We start from the raw sequence: 17,604 nt of genomic DNA, 5'->3' as shown, positions 1-17,604 counted from the left end.
TTGCAAGATTTTTTTTTAAATCAACTCTTTAAACAAGCAAAAACAAATTAAGTATGATGTAATCAGAATTAGATTTAGAAGACGGATCAAATAATTGGTCATGATGAACATAACATAAAAGGAAGTACATGTCCACTGTTCTACCTTTAATGCATTTGGTTACTGTGGTTAGCATTTGTCGGGCAGCGCTATGGAAAATGACCCTAAAGAAATATACATTTTGTTTTCTCAGCAACTGAATACTTTATTTTGAAGGTTATTAACAACCGAATGCTTTATGACAATACTAACCCCGCCTAAGCATGAGAACGTGTAATGTTTACCTTTTCATCCTTACTCAGCGTGTTAGCATGCTAACACTAACCAATGAGCACTAAAAAGTCAAGTTTGGGCTGATGTGATCAAGTTTATTAGATTTTTAGAAAACTTGAATTTTCTATCTGAACTCGATAAAACTTAAAATAAAATATGTATACCTGCAATAAGTCTTTGAAATGGCACAACATAACATTAGTGAATTTAGACAGCACATAAAGTAAATTGCAACATTAATCAGTCAGCAGTGGTTAAATGTCAAAATCAGGTATTTTTTTAAATGTATTTATACATTTTGAATAATTTAATCTCTTAAACAATTAAATTTTTTATGGCCGTTATTTACTTCCATAGACCACCCTTGACTACAGCTTAAGTCAAAACAATTATGCTCCTATCAGACACGGGAGAAAGAGATGCTGCTTTAATGGGTTACACTGAATGTCAAGGGCACATACCTCATGATTAATTAATGCTTAACTAATACATGACTCATCATGATCCCAACTAATGCATGATGTATCATGAACTCTCGTGGCTCGGCTCTAATTAATAATGAAGCCACTACTATTACTTAGTTTAATTACTTAAAACTACATGGATCATCAGTTTCGTGAGCTCATACATTTATGTAGTTTAAGCCGGACTAAAAACTCAGACGCAAACTAATGAAAGTGGACAGTCTTCTCAGCTCAGCGAGACAGGAAAGGCTGATTTTAACTGAGTATAACTACACAAATGTACAGACGCAGCTAAAAGGGGCATAAAAACCTGCTGCAGTTATACCACATATATGTAAAGCAGCTATACTCAGTATTTTTATATTAACATCACATCGTCGTGAATGCACAGATGATTATCAACTAGAAAGTTCCCTAAAGGGTTTGTAGAGGCCGATAACAAAGCTTTTGTAGAGCGAATGTTGGACACATATTCATCAGGTGGCCAGAAACCCGATTCCTTTGCCAGACAACTGTAATGTCTCTGAATTGCGCCGCGTGATACATCAGTGCATGACTCAGGAGAAATATCTAATGAGTGAAACTGTCTTCATTTGGTCTGAAGTCAGTGAAGGCTAAATCTAAATGGCAGACAGGAAAACAAACAGGAAAGAACAATAGAAAAGGAAAAAATCGAGAAGCCTGGAACATTTCAACATTACATACATTCTGAAAGAGTTTCTGAGGTAATTGTAAAAACCTAGTGTAGCCTTAGCAGCAGCACAAGAGGAGAAGAGTCATAAAGTCAGTGGACTGACTCAATGATGACAGTTACACAACGACAAGCTTTATTAGCTGCCATAAGCTGCTGGTCAGAGCAGCCCGAGTCAGGATGAAGCACCAAAACAGTCAGTGTATTGGTGAACAAGGTCGTGTCTTAAAGCGTATGAATTCAACTTTTAAGCTGTAAATTTACGAGTGTACATGTTAAATCATCTTGCTTTAAATGACCGAAAAACATGGGTATCTGACCAGGAGTTAATTGTCGAGTATCAATCCCTTTTCTGATTTTTAACCCTACAGGTCGGTTTTGGAGTGCCCCCTGGCCGTCAGAGTAGAGTTCAGAGAAATGGGACAACCCAACTCAATATGTAATCAATCATTTTCAATGTGCCGTCCTCAGATGTGGTCATTTCTTGTGTTCCTGTGGCAATTCCTTGTATAATTACAAGGCCATTTGCCATTTATCCGATGAAGATAGCAAAATATTGATGCTTGCAAATCATTCACAAAGTATTTTTATTATTTATTTAAGTAACTTAAAGAGTTAGCCATCAGCTAGTTTGCATCTGTCCATCAGTAGAACAACAGCAGAATCAGTATAAAAGATGATACAAACAACTTCATGCTGTTAATCAAGTCATAAAATTATAAAATGCACTGCGACAATACCTGGCCACTAGTGGTGCCTTATAGGCTAATATTAGCAACCCATGCTAATTCCCTGCCAGTCTGCACTGATATAGGAGGATTGGTACCAAGTACAGCCACTTCGCTACTCGATTGAAGTGACATTTTGGGTGCCATATGTCGTCAAACTGGAGGGGGTGCAATGATGAAATATGTCAAAATGCAGAACTGTCACGCACAATTCAGCAATAACAACGCAATGATGGCTGGCTAGCTAGTTCGCTACGGAGACATAGGCAAACTAGCAGCTTTTGTTTTAAGAAAAGGACCATAACACATCTCATAATCTCCCCTACTCCTACATCCCAACAAGAATCGGGACACCCTACCTTGCGCCGAAGGGGAAGGTGATGTGCAAAATGGAGGGATCAGGCTGAGTGGTGAAGGCAGGAGGCGTACTTGGATATCACAAAATACTTTTGTTGCCTTTTTTTTATCATAGAATGACAACACAACATCATCCACAATTTTTTTAAAAATAGAAACGAAGCAAGGTCAGTTTTATTGTCACTTTGCAACGGTGTTCTTGCGTCTTGAACGACCTGACAGCGAGCTTTTGCCTTGCGCTTGAACCCTTTTAGTCAATAATACATCCGTTTTAGAAGCACGGTGAAGACTTATCAGTCGAAGTCGAGGCAGAGAAGAAAGAAGACAAGCTTGAAACCATGACGATTAAAGAAAATTGAAAATACTCTCTTTTGGGCTATTTAAAACATTAAACTCTGGGGTTTATAGTATTTCAAATGCTCCTCCCTCCACAAAGACCTCTCTGAAAAGGTATTTGTCTATTCCCATTCATTCCTCGCTGACTGAAAAACAAAAGAGCAGGGATGCTGTCTGAAAAGAATTAATGGAGTGAATTATTGCTACCTGCGAAGTCTATCTGCTGCGACAGGCATTTATCTTTTTCAATAAAGTGCTTCATTTACAGAGTCACTCCAGAGATGAGAGAGACTGTGTCGAATAATGGGTAATAAGCACGAAACGCAAGCACACTAAACCATCCGAGCGTCATTAAGTAGCAGCCTCAGAAGTGCGCAGCCTAATGCTTGTGCTCACTGAACATGAAGTCAATCACCGTGTGAGAGCATAGCAAGCAAGGGGGTGGGGGGGGATTTTTTATGAAGTAGCACATCCAAATATTAAGAGGCAATGCAGTCAATTTTGGTTTTATTTACCCGCAAATCGGAGAGAAACTCCTCGGAGGTTTCCTGCTCTGGCCCCGCCACGGTGAAGGCAAATGGCGCTCGCACATTTCGTGAGATTCCGTCTTCCCCCGAAGACGTGTCCGTCCCCATTGCATCACACTTATTTGCAGATCCTTTTTTTTTTTTTGTCTGAATCAACTTACAGTAAGTGCATTCAAACTTGACAGGGACAAGGGCTAGATTGGAGAAGTGGTAATGCACTCCTCAAAAAAAAAAAAAAAATCAAAAACCTTTTTGTTTATTGGTTGCGAAAGAAACGAGACCGAAGTAAGTGTGGCGTCAAGATGTCGGTGATCTGCTGTCCTGGTGTTCATCCGACCACTGTGAACGAAGTCCTCTGGTACTCTGGAACTCTATGCAAAGTGTTTTCTCTTTAAAATACAGAAGAAACAGTCAGTATGAAACTGTTGACCGTGAGTGGTAGGATCACTTTTAGAGTTTTAAGCCGAGCAAGATGTATGAATAAAGGGGAGGCAAGGTAGGTAAGTCAGTGGTTCCCTGACTTTGACTTTAATATCTAAACCTGAAACTTCTGTCTGATGAATTGCCATTAAATCAAATCGACACTGCGTCCAATTAAAGTATGTAAGTAATTTCTTATTGATTTGAGCACCAGAAACAAAATTCCTTTCACCTTATCTTCAGTGGCATATCATAGACAGACTGAAGAGTCAAGATGTTACATCCCACTCCCCGTTTTACAAGCACACAGTAAAGGGTGAGGTATGAGGTATGGAAGCAGTAAACACAGAAACAGAATACGAGTGGCAATGTGAGGTAAGCAGCAATAAAAGGTGCATAAACAGAGAATAATCAGAATAATCAGATATCTTTAAAACCTAGGAAGATAAAACGGTCTATGCGGTAAGATACCAATCAAGGTAGAAGTACATGAGTAAGTGGTTTTTCTGTCATTTTGGTGGATTTTAACTGGTTTCCCTCCCGTGTTCAGGGTCAGGGAAATCCAACAGTCAGGCCAGCTGGACGCCCACGACAGCAGCTGCAAGCCGTGTCCTGTCACTGCCTCCTCACCCGTCTGCGGCTCTGACGGACACAACTACGCCTCAGAGGTAACCGAAAAAAAATACTGCTGCACCGGCATCCCTTTTTTCAGGAGCGCTCGCTTAGATAATTTTCCCCTCCGCTTTATCACCGAAATTCAGCAGCCATAAAAATCCCTGAAAAGAAATGGGAAGTGGCCGTGTCATCGTTTTTTAAATAATGAGAGGAGTCCAGTCAAGTGCTGTTTCCTGCTGCGCTGACATATATACGTGGGCGCAAGCAGGGCAGCACAGTTCATCACTGCTCGCGGGAGGACAAGTGCATCGGCTCAACGCGGCCGCGTGATTAATGGCTGACGTGGTTTTGAGTGGCGTTGCCGTGCACCGGCTGCTGCCAGGACTCTTTATTGATTTATGTATACTTTTTAATTCTGACCTTGCATGAGAAGGCAGCGGGAAAATGACAGCTCATTCTTGCTGCCTTTCTCTAAGTGCACTGTCTCATCTGAATGAGCAATCTCTCTTTTTTTTTCCTGCGGTCACCCCCATAAATATTTCAACTGCATCTCTCTCTCTCTCTCTTCTTACAGTGTAAGCTGGAGCAGCAGGCCTGCCTCACGGGCAAAGACCTGAACATCATGTGCACCGGCTTCTGCCCGTGTGCCACGGCCTCCATCGCAAACACCGACACAAAACGCGGCAAGTTCCCTCTCAACCGCCTCCCTGTGTTTATGCAATCGTGATTTGGGGGATTCACGCATCCCTGTCTGCATCCCCTTTTTATGAGTCAAACACAAAGCAAACTTCCAATCTTCTCGCAGATCCAATCAACCCAGTGCCTTGGGGATCAATACTCACCAATTTCGGAGATTACCGTTAGCCAAATATCCCCCCGTGTGGTTAAAAACTGCTCCTTCAATCATGTGGTAATTAATTATTTAGAGTGTACACTATCTATCATTGCAGCCAAACACTATCGATTGTCCGATCTCTCGGGGGGCACGTGAAAATGCCGATTGATCAAAAAGGATGAAATGTTACTCCTGTTTTCTTTTTCTGGAATTAGCGCTTAGCCTGAAACGGAAAGTGGATTTCTATCAGAGAACAGCAATTTGCTGCAGTGGAGTTAATTGCGAAATGATGTTTTTCTTTGATTAGCAGCCCCGCACAGTTCTGAATGGCAGCATGGAAATCCAACAAACAGCTTTACAGTGAGGGGAAGGTGTTCAATTCTGTTATCTGTGCAGCAGTATGAAGCAGTCCATGCATGTCTTCGTCAGATTGCTGTTAAGTGTCTGAATCTTTTGGTTCCCTCAGAGAGCTGCACCGGCCAGGACCTGGCAGACCTGGGCGACCGCCTGAGAGACTGGTTCCAACTCCTTCATGGAAACGCAAAGCAGAATAACTCTGGCAAGCTCGGCGCTGGCACCGCTTCAGGTAGGGGACTCAAAAAGCAACTTTGTGTCAGTTGTCTATGCAAAGAAAAGCAGGACAAACAGAAAGAAACTAAAGTAAAAGTGAGCAATTTCTGTCCGACAGCGCTGGACAAGAGCCTCGTGGCCAGCTGCAAGGACTCCATCGGCTGGATGTTCTCGAGGCTGGACACCAACAGCGACCTGTATCTGGACCAGGCCGAGCTGGCTGCCATCAACCTGGACAAGTACGAGGTCTGCATCCGACCCTTCTTCAACTCCTGCGACAGCTACAAGGATGGGAAGGTCTCCACGGCGGAGTGGTGCCTCTGCTTCTGGAGAGAAAGTGAGTGAAGGGGTCTCCACTCCACCAGTCTATTTTGAGTCACAACTGCAAATGGGTGAAATGATAGCGAGGTTACATCACTGGGAAATAGAGGACGTCACTTTATTCCAACCTCCTCGCCACCAGTGAGATTCAAAAAAAGCCTGCTCTGGTTTCTGTGAAAGGGGATAAACAATTTGAGTATCTTTGAAACCTAGTTACCAAACTGTTTTTGGTCTGTAGACGTTGAAAAACGCGTAAACTGTATTTGTACCAAAACTGCCAAAATCTAAATGAATAAAACTGAATAGATAAAATAACTCAATAAGTAATTAATGCCATTAAATGCACCAAAAGTAATATCAAAAATAAATGCAGGCATGAATTACGTTACAAAATGTGACAGTAATTGCTATTTGTGTTAATTTGCTAACGTATTTATTTACGTTCTTATTTAATTTCCCTTTTTTTCATGTGCTTACTGACTTATTTAACATTTTCTGATGATGTTTCTGATGGCCACCGGTCATAGTCACAAAAATCCATAATCAATAAGTCAAGTGGGTGCACTCTGATGTCGGTCGGCCAACAGGCAAGAAGTTAAGACCATGACGCACTTTGAATCACAGCCTCCTGATCCGCATAATGAAGCGCGAATGCATCAAAGAAAATGAGGAAACAAATTAAATCGGGGAAGAGAGAAATCTATAAATACGTAAATTACGAAATGAATAACTGAATGAATAAAAATGGGAAAGTAAATGAAAAAAGGGAATTGATCCGAAGGTGAGTGAACACAGGAGCAAATTAAATCAGAAATATCAATTTATACGTTTTCATGTTTTACAAATTAATAAATGAGGGCGTATTGATTCAACTTCTCAACAGGCTCGGGGAGCGATGGAATACATGTGACGGGATTACGTCCCGTTTTGTTATTTGTTATATCAGGATATTTTTAAAAAGTTAGCTTGGCTCTGCCTGAAGATCATAAACGCAGCTACTGGTATTAAATAATTACAGCACTTCACATCTTGTAAAACACAGTCATTCTTACATTTCTCATGCATTGTTCTTCCCCTGCTCTTATTTTGGCACACAGGTGCGAAAGCAGTTCCAATATTCTCATCAAACTTCCTTTTAAGAAATTGAGAACATGTACTTTTTTTTAAAAGTGTCAAACTGTTCCCCTCTCACCCTACAGGCTGTTATTTTAAAGCGGGACTCGTCCGCCCTAATCGACAACTTCAAAGCGTGTTCAGGTTTTTCTGCTTCTCCTCTCTTCAACCTTCGGCGGTTTGCACAAACCTGCGCATAAAATGTTCTTGTCCGTTCATCTGTTTTTCACGGCTTATCTGGGCCCGACAATATTCCCAGACAAGATCAGCCGTTCCTCTCTCCCCTGCTGAGAACAATCTGGGCACGACCTCTATTATCTCAAGTCATCTCGACGGTTTGCCAGAATCGCTTTCTGAAGTCCATCTCTGTGTCCTCCTTGCTGAGTTTCGTGTCTCCGCCATGCTGCAGAAAATGTAGTATTCTTAAAGCTATCCAGTATTATTGTTGCCCAAACATAACCGAACTGAAAACAAAGTACCATAATTATATATTTCTTAGACATACCGTGGAAAATAGAGTCTCAAACTTATCCTATTCAGCCAAAACGACTTACTATTATTTGGAGATGTTGACATAATGATTGATGCTTATCTGACATTAATTATGATGTCAGATAACAGATATAAACCAGCTGCTCACAGGCGTTCCCAGCTCACCCTCCCTGTAAGCTTGGTGGATTTATTTGGTCTGTCCTCCCCCACCTGATGCCAGGTACACCCATGAGCTACACTTAGACACTGTGTTCCCATTTGGACAGTCCGTGGTCCAGAAACAGAGCATCATTGTGTCCGGATCAGGCAGACTTGTTCCCTTCAATCAACCCCCCTCCTGGCGTCTCTCTCATCGTCGATCACGTGGGCGTCCAGACTCCACAGAAAAACTATTGTTTTTTTCCCCTCTCAGTGCCACATGGTGGTCACGTAGACGAAACTGTCTCATTCTGTGGAGTAGAAACTCTTCATCTGTTTGTTGATCGCGTGTCAGTTTTTACCAATTGACCTACATTTTTGGTTTTTTGGTTTTGCTTTACATATGAGTGCACAGTTGTAGATAGTATATGTTAATATTAAGGTGTAAACCCTCTATATTAGCGCTTTCGGAGCTTTAATGAGGTCAAACAACATTCCCACATCTTAGAGTGTCATTAAATATTCAAATATGGTTTAAGGTCTGGTTTGTGGTTCAGAGTTATTACTTCGATGAAGGACTTCAACAGAGTGCTGCCAGGATGACAAATTTTGTGGGCCGACTCCAAAGACTTTTTGTCCTTGAACAACAACAGCTAAAAAAAAATGGTGCAGGATTTTCCCTTTGGATTTTAGTCTCGGTGGCAAATGAAAGTTTCAGATACTGTTACGTTTTGCTCAGCAAGGTAATCTAGCTAGTCACAAGCTAACTAGCGAACTACAGCAAAGTCGACTTACAAGTCATCACCAGTAAGCCTCCGACTGCACTGTTGTTAATGTTATACACAATGTTATACACACTGTACTATAAATTGATGAACCTTAAAGTTACAAAGTTTTATTTTGAATAGTTTTTCTCTCTGAGACCTCCCTGTAAACAGCCTCCGGAGTCTTCTTAAGCCAATCGTTATTAACCACCTTTTTAAAGACACGAAACTCCAGGTGGCGTGTTTAATGACGCATTTTATGTTATAAAGAACAATCGGTGATAATCTCTTAAAGGATAACTCTGTCCTTATCTACTCACCCACATGCTGGTGGAAAGACCCAAATCTTGTATCCGCATTCGAGTTCAGTACGGTGTTAGCTGCTAGCATATCTTCGGTTCTAGCATTAGTTGTTGTGGAGCTCTCCCCACTAGTAACATTTTCACCTCTAGCACCGTCTCCGGCAATTAGTTTTGAACATAACACTATTTGTGAGCAGTTTTCCGAAAAGTGTGGTGGAGGACACGAACACGCACCTGCTTCAATGCCCACCACAAATCCTAGGTGGAGGAAAGTCACGTAAAGTTTCGTAGTCCCACGAATGTTAGCGTGCAGCCCATCTGAAGAGGTCTCACGAGCTGGACTGTGTTTCGAGGGCTCAAATCATGTCATACAGGATGTCTTAGGGGTTTTCAGAGACCTGGATTACGGTAGACGAACTGTTTGGAGCCGTTCCTTTAGATTGTTTTTTTTTACAATCTAAAACAAGTCCCTCATCCCAGACAGTTTTTTAGGAGAATGCTTTAGCGCTCTTTTGCTGTGAAGCTCCAGAAACGTTTTGTGGACGACAAAACTTCAGCTGACTTTTCATACGGAACGGGTGTTGAAAGGATGACGACTACATTTTAGTTTTAGGGTGAAATGATCCTTTAATCTTCTGTTAATCCAGACACCGTATTTCAGGCTTTTAAACAAAACCCACTGACATCGAGACGAGGGGAACCTGGAAGTGCAAGAACGCAAACGTGGCACTCATCTTCCCGCGGCGCCCCACCGAGATCAAAGTTCCCGTTTTCGAGGAATTGAATTAAATGTTTCATTTGTTGGCTGCACAGAAGTTGAAAGCAGATTACCGGAGTTACATGACGACATGAGAGACATCAGGCGAAATGATCAGAGAGTGAATCTGAAAGAATAAAAAAAAAGCCCCCGGTGTGCTTGAATTATTGAACGAGAAACGAAGCTTCCTTTTTTTGTAGCCGTGCTCCTGACATTTTCTATGTGCTCTTATCATGTTGTAAAATGTGAAAACGATCAGGTGTCTCCGCGGACGTTATCGCCTCTCAGCGGGGCGCACGCCCGCACCATTTGACCTTTCACTAACAAATACAGGATATTCATGGCGGTAACCTCATTTGCGCGCCGATTACCTCATTGATCGGGTGTTTAACCTGCATCCAATAGATTACACAGGCTCCCTGAACAATTTTTCATTACTAGCTGGTGATATTCATAAAATTGCCTCACGTTGAGGTGTTCCGATAACGATCTTGGAACGTGACGTCATCCCCGCATGTATGTTAATCCGGTTTTGTGCGAAATTGAAATGCAGTGAGGAGCATTTTTGTGAAACATCTACAAACACTGGGGGGAGATTGTCGCCTTGGGGGTCAATACGAACCGTCTCTCTCCTCTTTGTTACTATTTCTGTCTGTTCCAGTGGTGCACTTCCTTGTCATCCTCAGACTGCATCCATATGTTCTTTCACCTAAGCTCTCCGAGATCGATTCTGGTCTCTGAAGGAATGAAATCCAAGACTTCTAAATCAAATCAATACCGTCCCCCCCCAAAAAAAGAGTGTAATTATGAAGAGCATTGATTGAGATAAAGTTTGGCCGGAGCAGTTTTTAGGCATTGTCTGTCATCACTTTTTTCTTCTTTCTCTGATCCTCTCAGAGCCACCGTGCCTCGCTGAGCTGGAGAGGATCCAAGTGCAGGAGGCGGCCAAGAAGAAGCCCGGTAAATGCATTTATCAAACGAGTGCTGTGAAGCTCAGGATGTGTTTGATTGAAGGTTTCTGCACTCGGCGCCTTTTCTTCAACACGAGATCGCCGGTTTAGATCATTCCAAGGCCGCGTTAGTTAGCCGGGAACTGCGCCGTCTAGCTGGCGTGTGCCCCCACCGGGTCTCCTGGGTGCTCTTACGTAACGGAGGAGGCCGGTGCAGCAGGCGAGAGGCTGGAGGAGGCTCATTTAAGAGATCACAAGCACACGGCTAGGATTAAGGCCCTAATCAGTCGATGGTGGGGGGGGTGGGAGGGGGATTAGAGGGCAGCGCCAGCTTTGGGAAAGAGCAAGTCTAATGTGCCTGTTTGACTCTCTGTGAAACCCCATGCCACAGTTTCTACCCAGCATGCTCCAAACACAAATATCTTGTTCCTCCATCCCTGACGCCCTCTTGTCTCATTGCTTGTGCTTCCCTCTAGTTTGGTGGTGGTGGTGGTGGTGGTGGGGACTCGCTGCTTGTTAGAGAACTTAGCTCTGGGTTTGACAAGAGTGTCCTCAGGGAGGCTGGAACGCTGGAGCTCTGTCGCAGAGGCTGTCACTACATTCTTACACGCCACTGTCACAGCATAGAGAAACTACACTTCACCGTCATACCGTATGAAATCACATCCAGCGGCATATGCATGAGTGTGTGAAACAAAACAGCTTTTTTCCTTCTGTCTCGGTGGCGTTCTCTGCCCAAAGATCAGTCTCTCTATCCCGACTGATGGTCTTATCACAGGTCCTCTAAGGCACGCCGGCATGCTCGTTTGTGCAGCACTCAGGCAGCATGAGGCAGCGCGCCGAGGGTATAAATATTTAACAACTAATCATGTGCACACGCTCTCGCAGGGATGTACATCCCCAGCTGCGACGAGGATGGCTACTACAGGAAAGTTCAGTGCGACCAGAGCCGAGGGGAGTGCTGGTGCGTCGACCAGCACGGCGGAGAGATGATGGGCACCAGAATCCATGGCAACCCAGATTGCGGTAAGCAAGGAGGAAGGGGCCATTTGGCAAGAAAGGAATTTCTTGCGGGAAAATCTCCTTGTCATCATTAAAATCTTATTGTGAAATGAAATGATTCTTACCTTCTTGACTGTGAGGCAATATTATGACACTTTTTTTTACCTTCAAATAACAATCTTTAAAATCATTTTGATGGTAAAGTTTCTTGCATGGGGTGAATGGTGTCAAAAAATCCATATTTTCCATCTTGCTATTTATGCATCTAGATTGTTTTAGAGTGAGTTTGCTGAGTTTTGGAGAGGCCTGTGGTGTTGAAAGTGTACCCCCCAAAAAAAAGTATATATACAATGAATAACTCAACAGCAATGTCTTTTTACAGAACCCATGACTCGCTTAGTCGAGATAATCCCCAGTCCTCGTTGTGAGCGTTTTATTATTTAGGAACTCTGTTCTCTGTACTGAACTATATGCTCAACCCTGTCACTGCATGGAAGGAAGTGTACGTCTACTTATGGACGAGAGGCTTGCTAACTAGGGTCGCAGCTCAGCCGAGATGGCCGCCATTAATGTTTATGTGTCATGGGCACGAGCTTCTCATCCATGACTTGGTGCACACATCCTTCTGTGCTGTGTCATGGCGCAGATATCTCGGCTACTCCTACCAATACAATCTAGATGAATAAGTTGCACCACAGGTTATATTTCAGTTTTGTGTGAACTGTCCCTTTAAAACATTTGCAGTTTTGCTCACTTGTTATAGGACTTTTTAAAGTTGTTTTTTTAAACTCAAATATGAGGAGAAAGTATTGGTGCAACCATTCAAAACCCTATGTCGGATCTCAGTATCAGATAAATGTGTTAAAAATGACTCTCTCATTTATTATTGTGATTAATTTGTTCATCGTTTAGTTTATAAAATGCCAGAAAATGCCTGTGACTAGTTTTAAAACCTGATGATGACATCCTAAAATCTTTGCTTCGTCTGAGCAACAGTCCAAAACCCAAAGATACTCAATTTAAAATAATGCTTGCCACGAAAAAAAAAGACAGTTTTCACATTTTGGCATATTTATTGGGTCATTATCCATCAGTCAGCTAATCAATACGCTAATTGTTTTGCTATCGATGCAAAATCAATCCTCATATGTTCATTATCTGGTTCCAGATGAAGTGGCGGGGTATTCTGGAGATTTTGGCAGCGGAGTGGGATGGGAGGATGAAGAGGAGAAGGAGGCGGAGGACAACGGAGAGGAAGCAGAAGAGGAGGAGGAGGAGGAGGGCGAGGCAGATGATGGCGGCTACATCTGGTAGGACTATCTGACCCCACGCGGAGAGCTGAGTCACAGCTGCCGGCCTGAAAATCTACAAAGATGGCTCTCTCCTCGCAGCAAAAGATTTTGGTATCGGACTCGGGAGGCATGGAATTGTGTATCATCCTGGTGGGATATGTGGTGCTGGTCCTAGGGGATGAGACAACGACCAGTTTTTGTCTTAGATATGTGTAATTGCTTCATTCTCCTCTCTGTTTTTTGAGCAACGGAGCTTTTTGTTTTGCCGTCCTAGAAAGCAGGACCCACTGACTACTGCGCCATAGGTAGCTAAAGTCCATCAGAATTCCAATCTTGTCCGATTGTCATCTATGCATATAGAGATTACCCATAATTTTGTATCGTGTGAACAGTTGCTTGAGCATTAGAGCCGCCGTCCCACTGGAATGACTGCAGATTTCAATTTTTAAGGATTAGTTTGAAATTTTGGGAAATAGGCTTGTTTGCTTTCTTGCGGGGAGTTTCATCACTCTCGCATTAAAGGTGCAATATGTAAGAAATTGTCACCTCTCAGATTAATTCTCCAAACAAATAGGGGACACATATTATATGCTAACGGTAACTGTCTATGTTTATGTTTTCTGCCATTAGCTAGTTAGCTCAGTTAGCAGTGCAGCTAGCGAACAATTAGCTGGCTCTGCCCATAGTGGGATTACCACAGCAGCCACACAGCTTTTTAAGACTTTACATATTGCACCTTTAAATATAAAGCTAGAGCTTGGAGAGGGATAGCTTAGCCTAGCATAAACACTGGAAACCGTAGCCTTAGTACATTTAAAAGTACAAATCAGCCCAAAACTTTTGAAGCTATTGCTATTGAACAACTGGTTTCATCTGCACAAAAACCCCATTGTGAAAACATCCAGGGAGTCACATGAAGAAATGGCACTATTACGCACAGGATGACGTGCTTGTCAGTGAGCTTAAGAGGAGACACTGGGTGAGTTTAGATACGTCTAGATGGAGACATGCTAGCTTTAAACAAAAAAGCAGAACGACAGAGTTAGCAACTAGCTGTTGAACATTGTGGAGCATTTAGCAGCTAAAGTGCCCGATTTTTCCCTCAGGAGATGGTGGAGACCAAAAACAGAGCTAAAAGACAGTAGATATTGGACTTTTAATTCTTCAGGTGGCCAGAAACAACTCAAAATGGATTGCTAATGCTACTCAATGTCTACTGTGTAAATGTTTGTTTGCGAACAAGTTCGCCATATCACCCTCAAAAGTGATGGTAAGTCTATGTTTTGTTCACAACTTATTTCGACTGCTCCCTAGTGGCCAAACAGATCAGTTATTGCAACTTTGAGCTAAACTAATTCAAGCGTCTTCTGGCGTGGTATTGCTCTTCTCATCTCTCTAGAATGGGTCGCAAATACTGTAATCGTATTTCCCAAGATGTCAAAGTATTCCTCTGAAGCAGGTGCAATGTGGTTATGTATTTCCAAACCGACTCTGTACATAAATCCAGCATAAATGATCTGTGACGCAGATTTGACTTTGACTTGTTTAAAAGGTGCACCCACAGGATGGATCCACTTATACAGGACCTACATTTCCAGTCGGATTACTTTCATCAAAAAACCTGTAGAATGTACTTTACCCCCCCCCCCCCCCCCCCCCAAACTGCACCTACAGTAGAAAAAACACTAGTCGCTCTCTTCTGCTAATTCTGAAATCATGTCAAAGAATGTGCCACAACTATGTTTTTATTCTGAGTTTGCAACTTGAAAAAAAAAATCTGTATTTTGTGTTTATATGGGAAAAAAAACGTGTGCATTTACTTGAAGTTCTGTGTGTATACTTGAATTCACATTGTAATTTTTTTATCTATGAGAATATCGTTGCCGTGTCTTCATTCATGCTATCGGTAGGCCAGACATTTGGTTGTTTTTAGTATTGCATGTTAGTAAATAAGAATGTACTTCTAGGCTGAGCACTTTACTAATAAAGGCACTGGAGCCAAAACTGTATGTTGAACTGTAATCTGTTGGAACAAGTTTAGAAAAATGATCCGTTTTGTCGCAGCGGTGCCACTGAGTCATATCTATATCGTCCTCTATATTTAACAACTAGGTTTAGTTGTAATGATCCCACCAGGTGAAGGAAAAAAAGGTAATAGTGGGCTTTGGGTGGCCTGTGGGGAAATTAAATGAATTCACAAGATAAAGGCAGGATGATTGTCTTCACTGTGGGAAGGTGGTCAGGAGAGGATATGTATCACAGACTGCAGCGCTCAGCTTTTTTTGTACCTCGGGAGATCCATATTTTTTAAATTTAGCTTGTGCGGTAAAAACAGCTTTTGAGCATAAACGGACCGGCACAACCCCTCCAGCCAACCTTACGCGCAGCGCTTTCACTTAACAAACACAAGCTGGATGCGAATGTGAATATTTTGGAGCGCGGAGCTACTTTCTCATGACCTTCGGGTCCCCCACCTGGTGTGTGAAGCACTGATTACCGAAGCTTATTACAGCCAAAGCCTGTAACTACCGCAATTACATCTGATTATGTTTAACAAGGCATTAACTAAACACAATTTCATCATCGTCTACAGTCGCTGGGCCTGCAGTTGGAATAAAAAATGAGGAAGTTGATCAAGCTGCAGAGTCTCCTCTGAGTTGAGTCACAAGTGGAGGGGGGGATATTTTGCTGCATGGGGATTATTTTGGTGCTCAGCCGCCACCTCATGCCAGAAGAACAAATTACAGCCCAAATTGCATCGCACTAATTGACCACAACGTGAAAAGACACCACTATCATGGGGCATATGGATGATAGAATCTGCAGTGACAGGATCCTGCAGTAAAGCCACTACAATACTTCAAACAATCATAGGACAAAAAAGGATACGTTCACCTAAAAAATTCAGTCATTATCCACTCACCCCCCTTTTGCTGATGAAAAGACTGGCGAAGGTTTGTAGTCCAGCAAAACATTTCTGGAGCTTCACAAAACAAAACAGCGCTGAGGCACTGTCCTTGTTAACTGAAGCAGATGGGGATGTTTTTACAAAAAGCAACTGAGAGGCAAAAAATAAAATGGCTCCGTACAGTTAATGTGGTGTAATTCGACTCTCCTGAAGCCAGTTTAAAGAGACGTTATTTATACCCTCGACGCCCAATTAAGCATTTGCCTCCAATTGAGATGGGGTGCGTGCTTTCAGCTTGAAAGGGGGTTTAAATAAGGTCTTTTCAAATCAGGCCTTCTGGAGACAAACTGTATGGAGCCATTTTGTGTCTGCTTTCAGTTGGTTTTTTTGTTGTTGTTTTTTTTACATTTTAAAACAAGTCCCCTAATTGTCCGTTGTTTGGGAGAATTCTGCTATACTGTTTTGCTCTGAAGCTGACTTTCCATCGGTATGAGTCTGAAGATAACGACTAAATATTCATTTTCGGGTAAACGTATCCTTTAAGTCTTGTGATACATTTTAGATAAGGTATACATTTTCTTATGTGTAATTGATCAGAAACAAGGCCAGGTCCTGGAATAATACACCCAATAGAAAAAATAAGCAGCCCTATTTTATCAGTTGTGCAGCAAAAAGTGCAATATTTCCTCTTATAGAGGAAAACTAGAAAGTCTTCCAAAATGGAAAAGCTTAAGTACCAGGACTCCAACACAAGTTAAATGGATCAATACTTACAATGTTAAACCAAATAAATGCTCTTGATTATGGTACATAACATAGTAAAAGACTACAGCAGTGCTAGTGTCTGTATAAAATCAGCTAAAGAATATATTCTAAAATGCAAGATGCTGTGATGCTAACCATGCTCAACAACAAATGGAAGATTTGAGCTAAAGATGGCATCACCAAAATGGTTACAACTCATCCTGAGGTGAATGTGTGAACCAAATTTCCTGACAATTCCTCAAACAATGGCAACCTGGTGGTGGCCCTGGAGGTCAGACAAGTCAAATGATTTTCCAGCACTGTCAGGCCCGACAGCGAAAGGCTGAAAGGATTAGGGTAATGTGGTCACAAAAGCCTCGAGGCAGCACACAGCAATTTGCTGCAGTTGGCTGATATTACAACAAGGCACTTCACAATAATTAAGCCTGGAGATAAAAGCATCAACAAATTTCTCCACGTCTGAGAGTGAAAAGAAAAATGTCAGTGATGTGTCAAAACAAAACATAATTGCACCACTTGTCTAATTGCAGTCCCGAATCAAGAATTACTCCAAGATTACAGCTGTCTGGCTTCACTTAGTCGATAGATAATCCTCTTCACATACAGCGCCTGTGACTGCCTTAGACTTTACCTACCATATTACATATATTTTGTAGTTGTATTCCAACCTTGTTTGTTATCATAACAATGGCTAAAGGAGGTAGAGATTTATGAGTCTTTAAAGCCACTTAGTGTTAAGGAGACAATAATAAGTATCCCGAGATCTGAGCCCTGCGGGACGCCACAGCAGATTGGGTCACTAGAGGACAAGGCTCCTCCAACCACAACAGAGGTGGACCTTAGTTATGTTCACTTTCCACAGCAGGAAACAGGTTTATCTTGGAATATGTCTCCTCTCCGGTGTTAAATACACTATATTTGTATTCCCTAAGGACTAATGCATAA

General features: G+C 42.2%; 1 protein-coding gene across 2 annotated transcripts in view; it reads left to right on the top strand.

The window, feature by feature from the left end:
- Positions 1-14,993, top strand: part of LOC115571388 (testican-2) — a 47,899-nt gene extending 32,906 nt beyond the window's left edge. For both annotated transcript variants that reach the window (XM_030400778.1, XM_030400777.1), the window contains 7 exons: positions 4,386-4,503; positions 5,025-5,133; positions 5,752-5,871; positions 5,974-6,192; positions 10,640-10,702; positions 11,581-11,718; positions 12,863-14,993. In XM_030400778.1, coding sequence (XP_030256638.1) covers positions 4,386-4,503; positions 5,025-5,133; positions 5,752-5,871; positions 5,974-6,192; positions 10,640-10,702; positions 11,581-11,718; positions 12,863-13,008 — 913 coding nt within the window. In that variant the 3' untranslated portion in view covers positions 13,009-14,993. The remainder of the gene's footprint in view (positions 1-4,385; positions 4,504-5,024; positions 5,134-5,751; positions 5,872-5,973; positions 6,193-10,639; positions 10,703-11,580; positions 11,719-12,862) is intronic.
- The last annotated feature ends 2,611 nt before the right edge of the window (positions 14,994-17,604 follow it).

Source organism: Sparus aurata, chromosome 20 (genome assembly GCF_900880675.1).
Source record: "Sparus aurata chromosome 20, fSpaAur1.1, whole genome shotgun sequence".
Taxonomy (NCBI): Eukaryota; Metazoa; Chordata; class Actinopteri; order Spariformes; family Sparidae; genus Sparus; species Sparus aurata.
The sequence above is the reverse complement of the archived record's forward strand: the minus strand, read 5'-3'. Positions and strand labels throughout refer to the sequence as shown.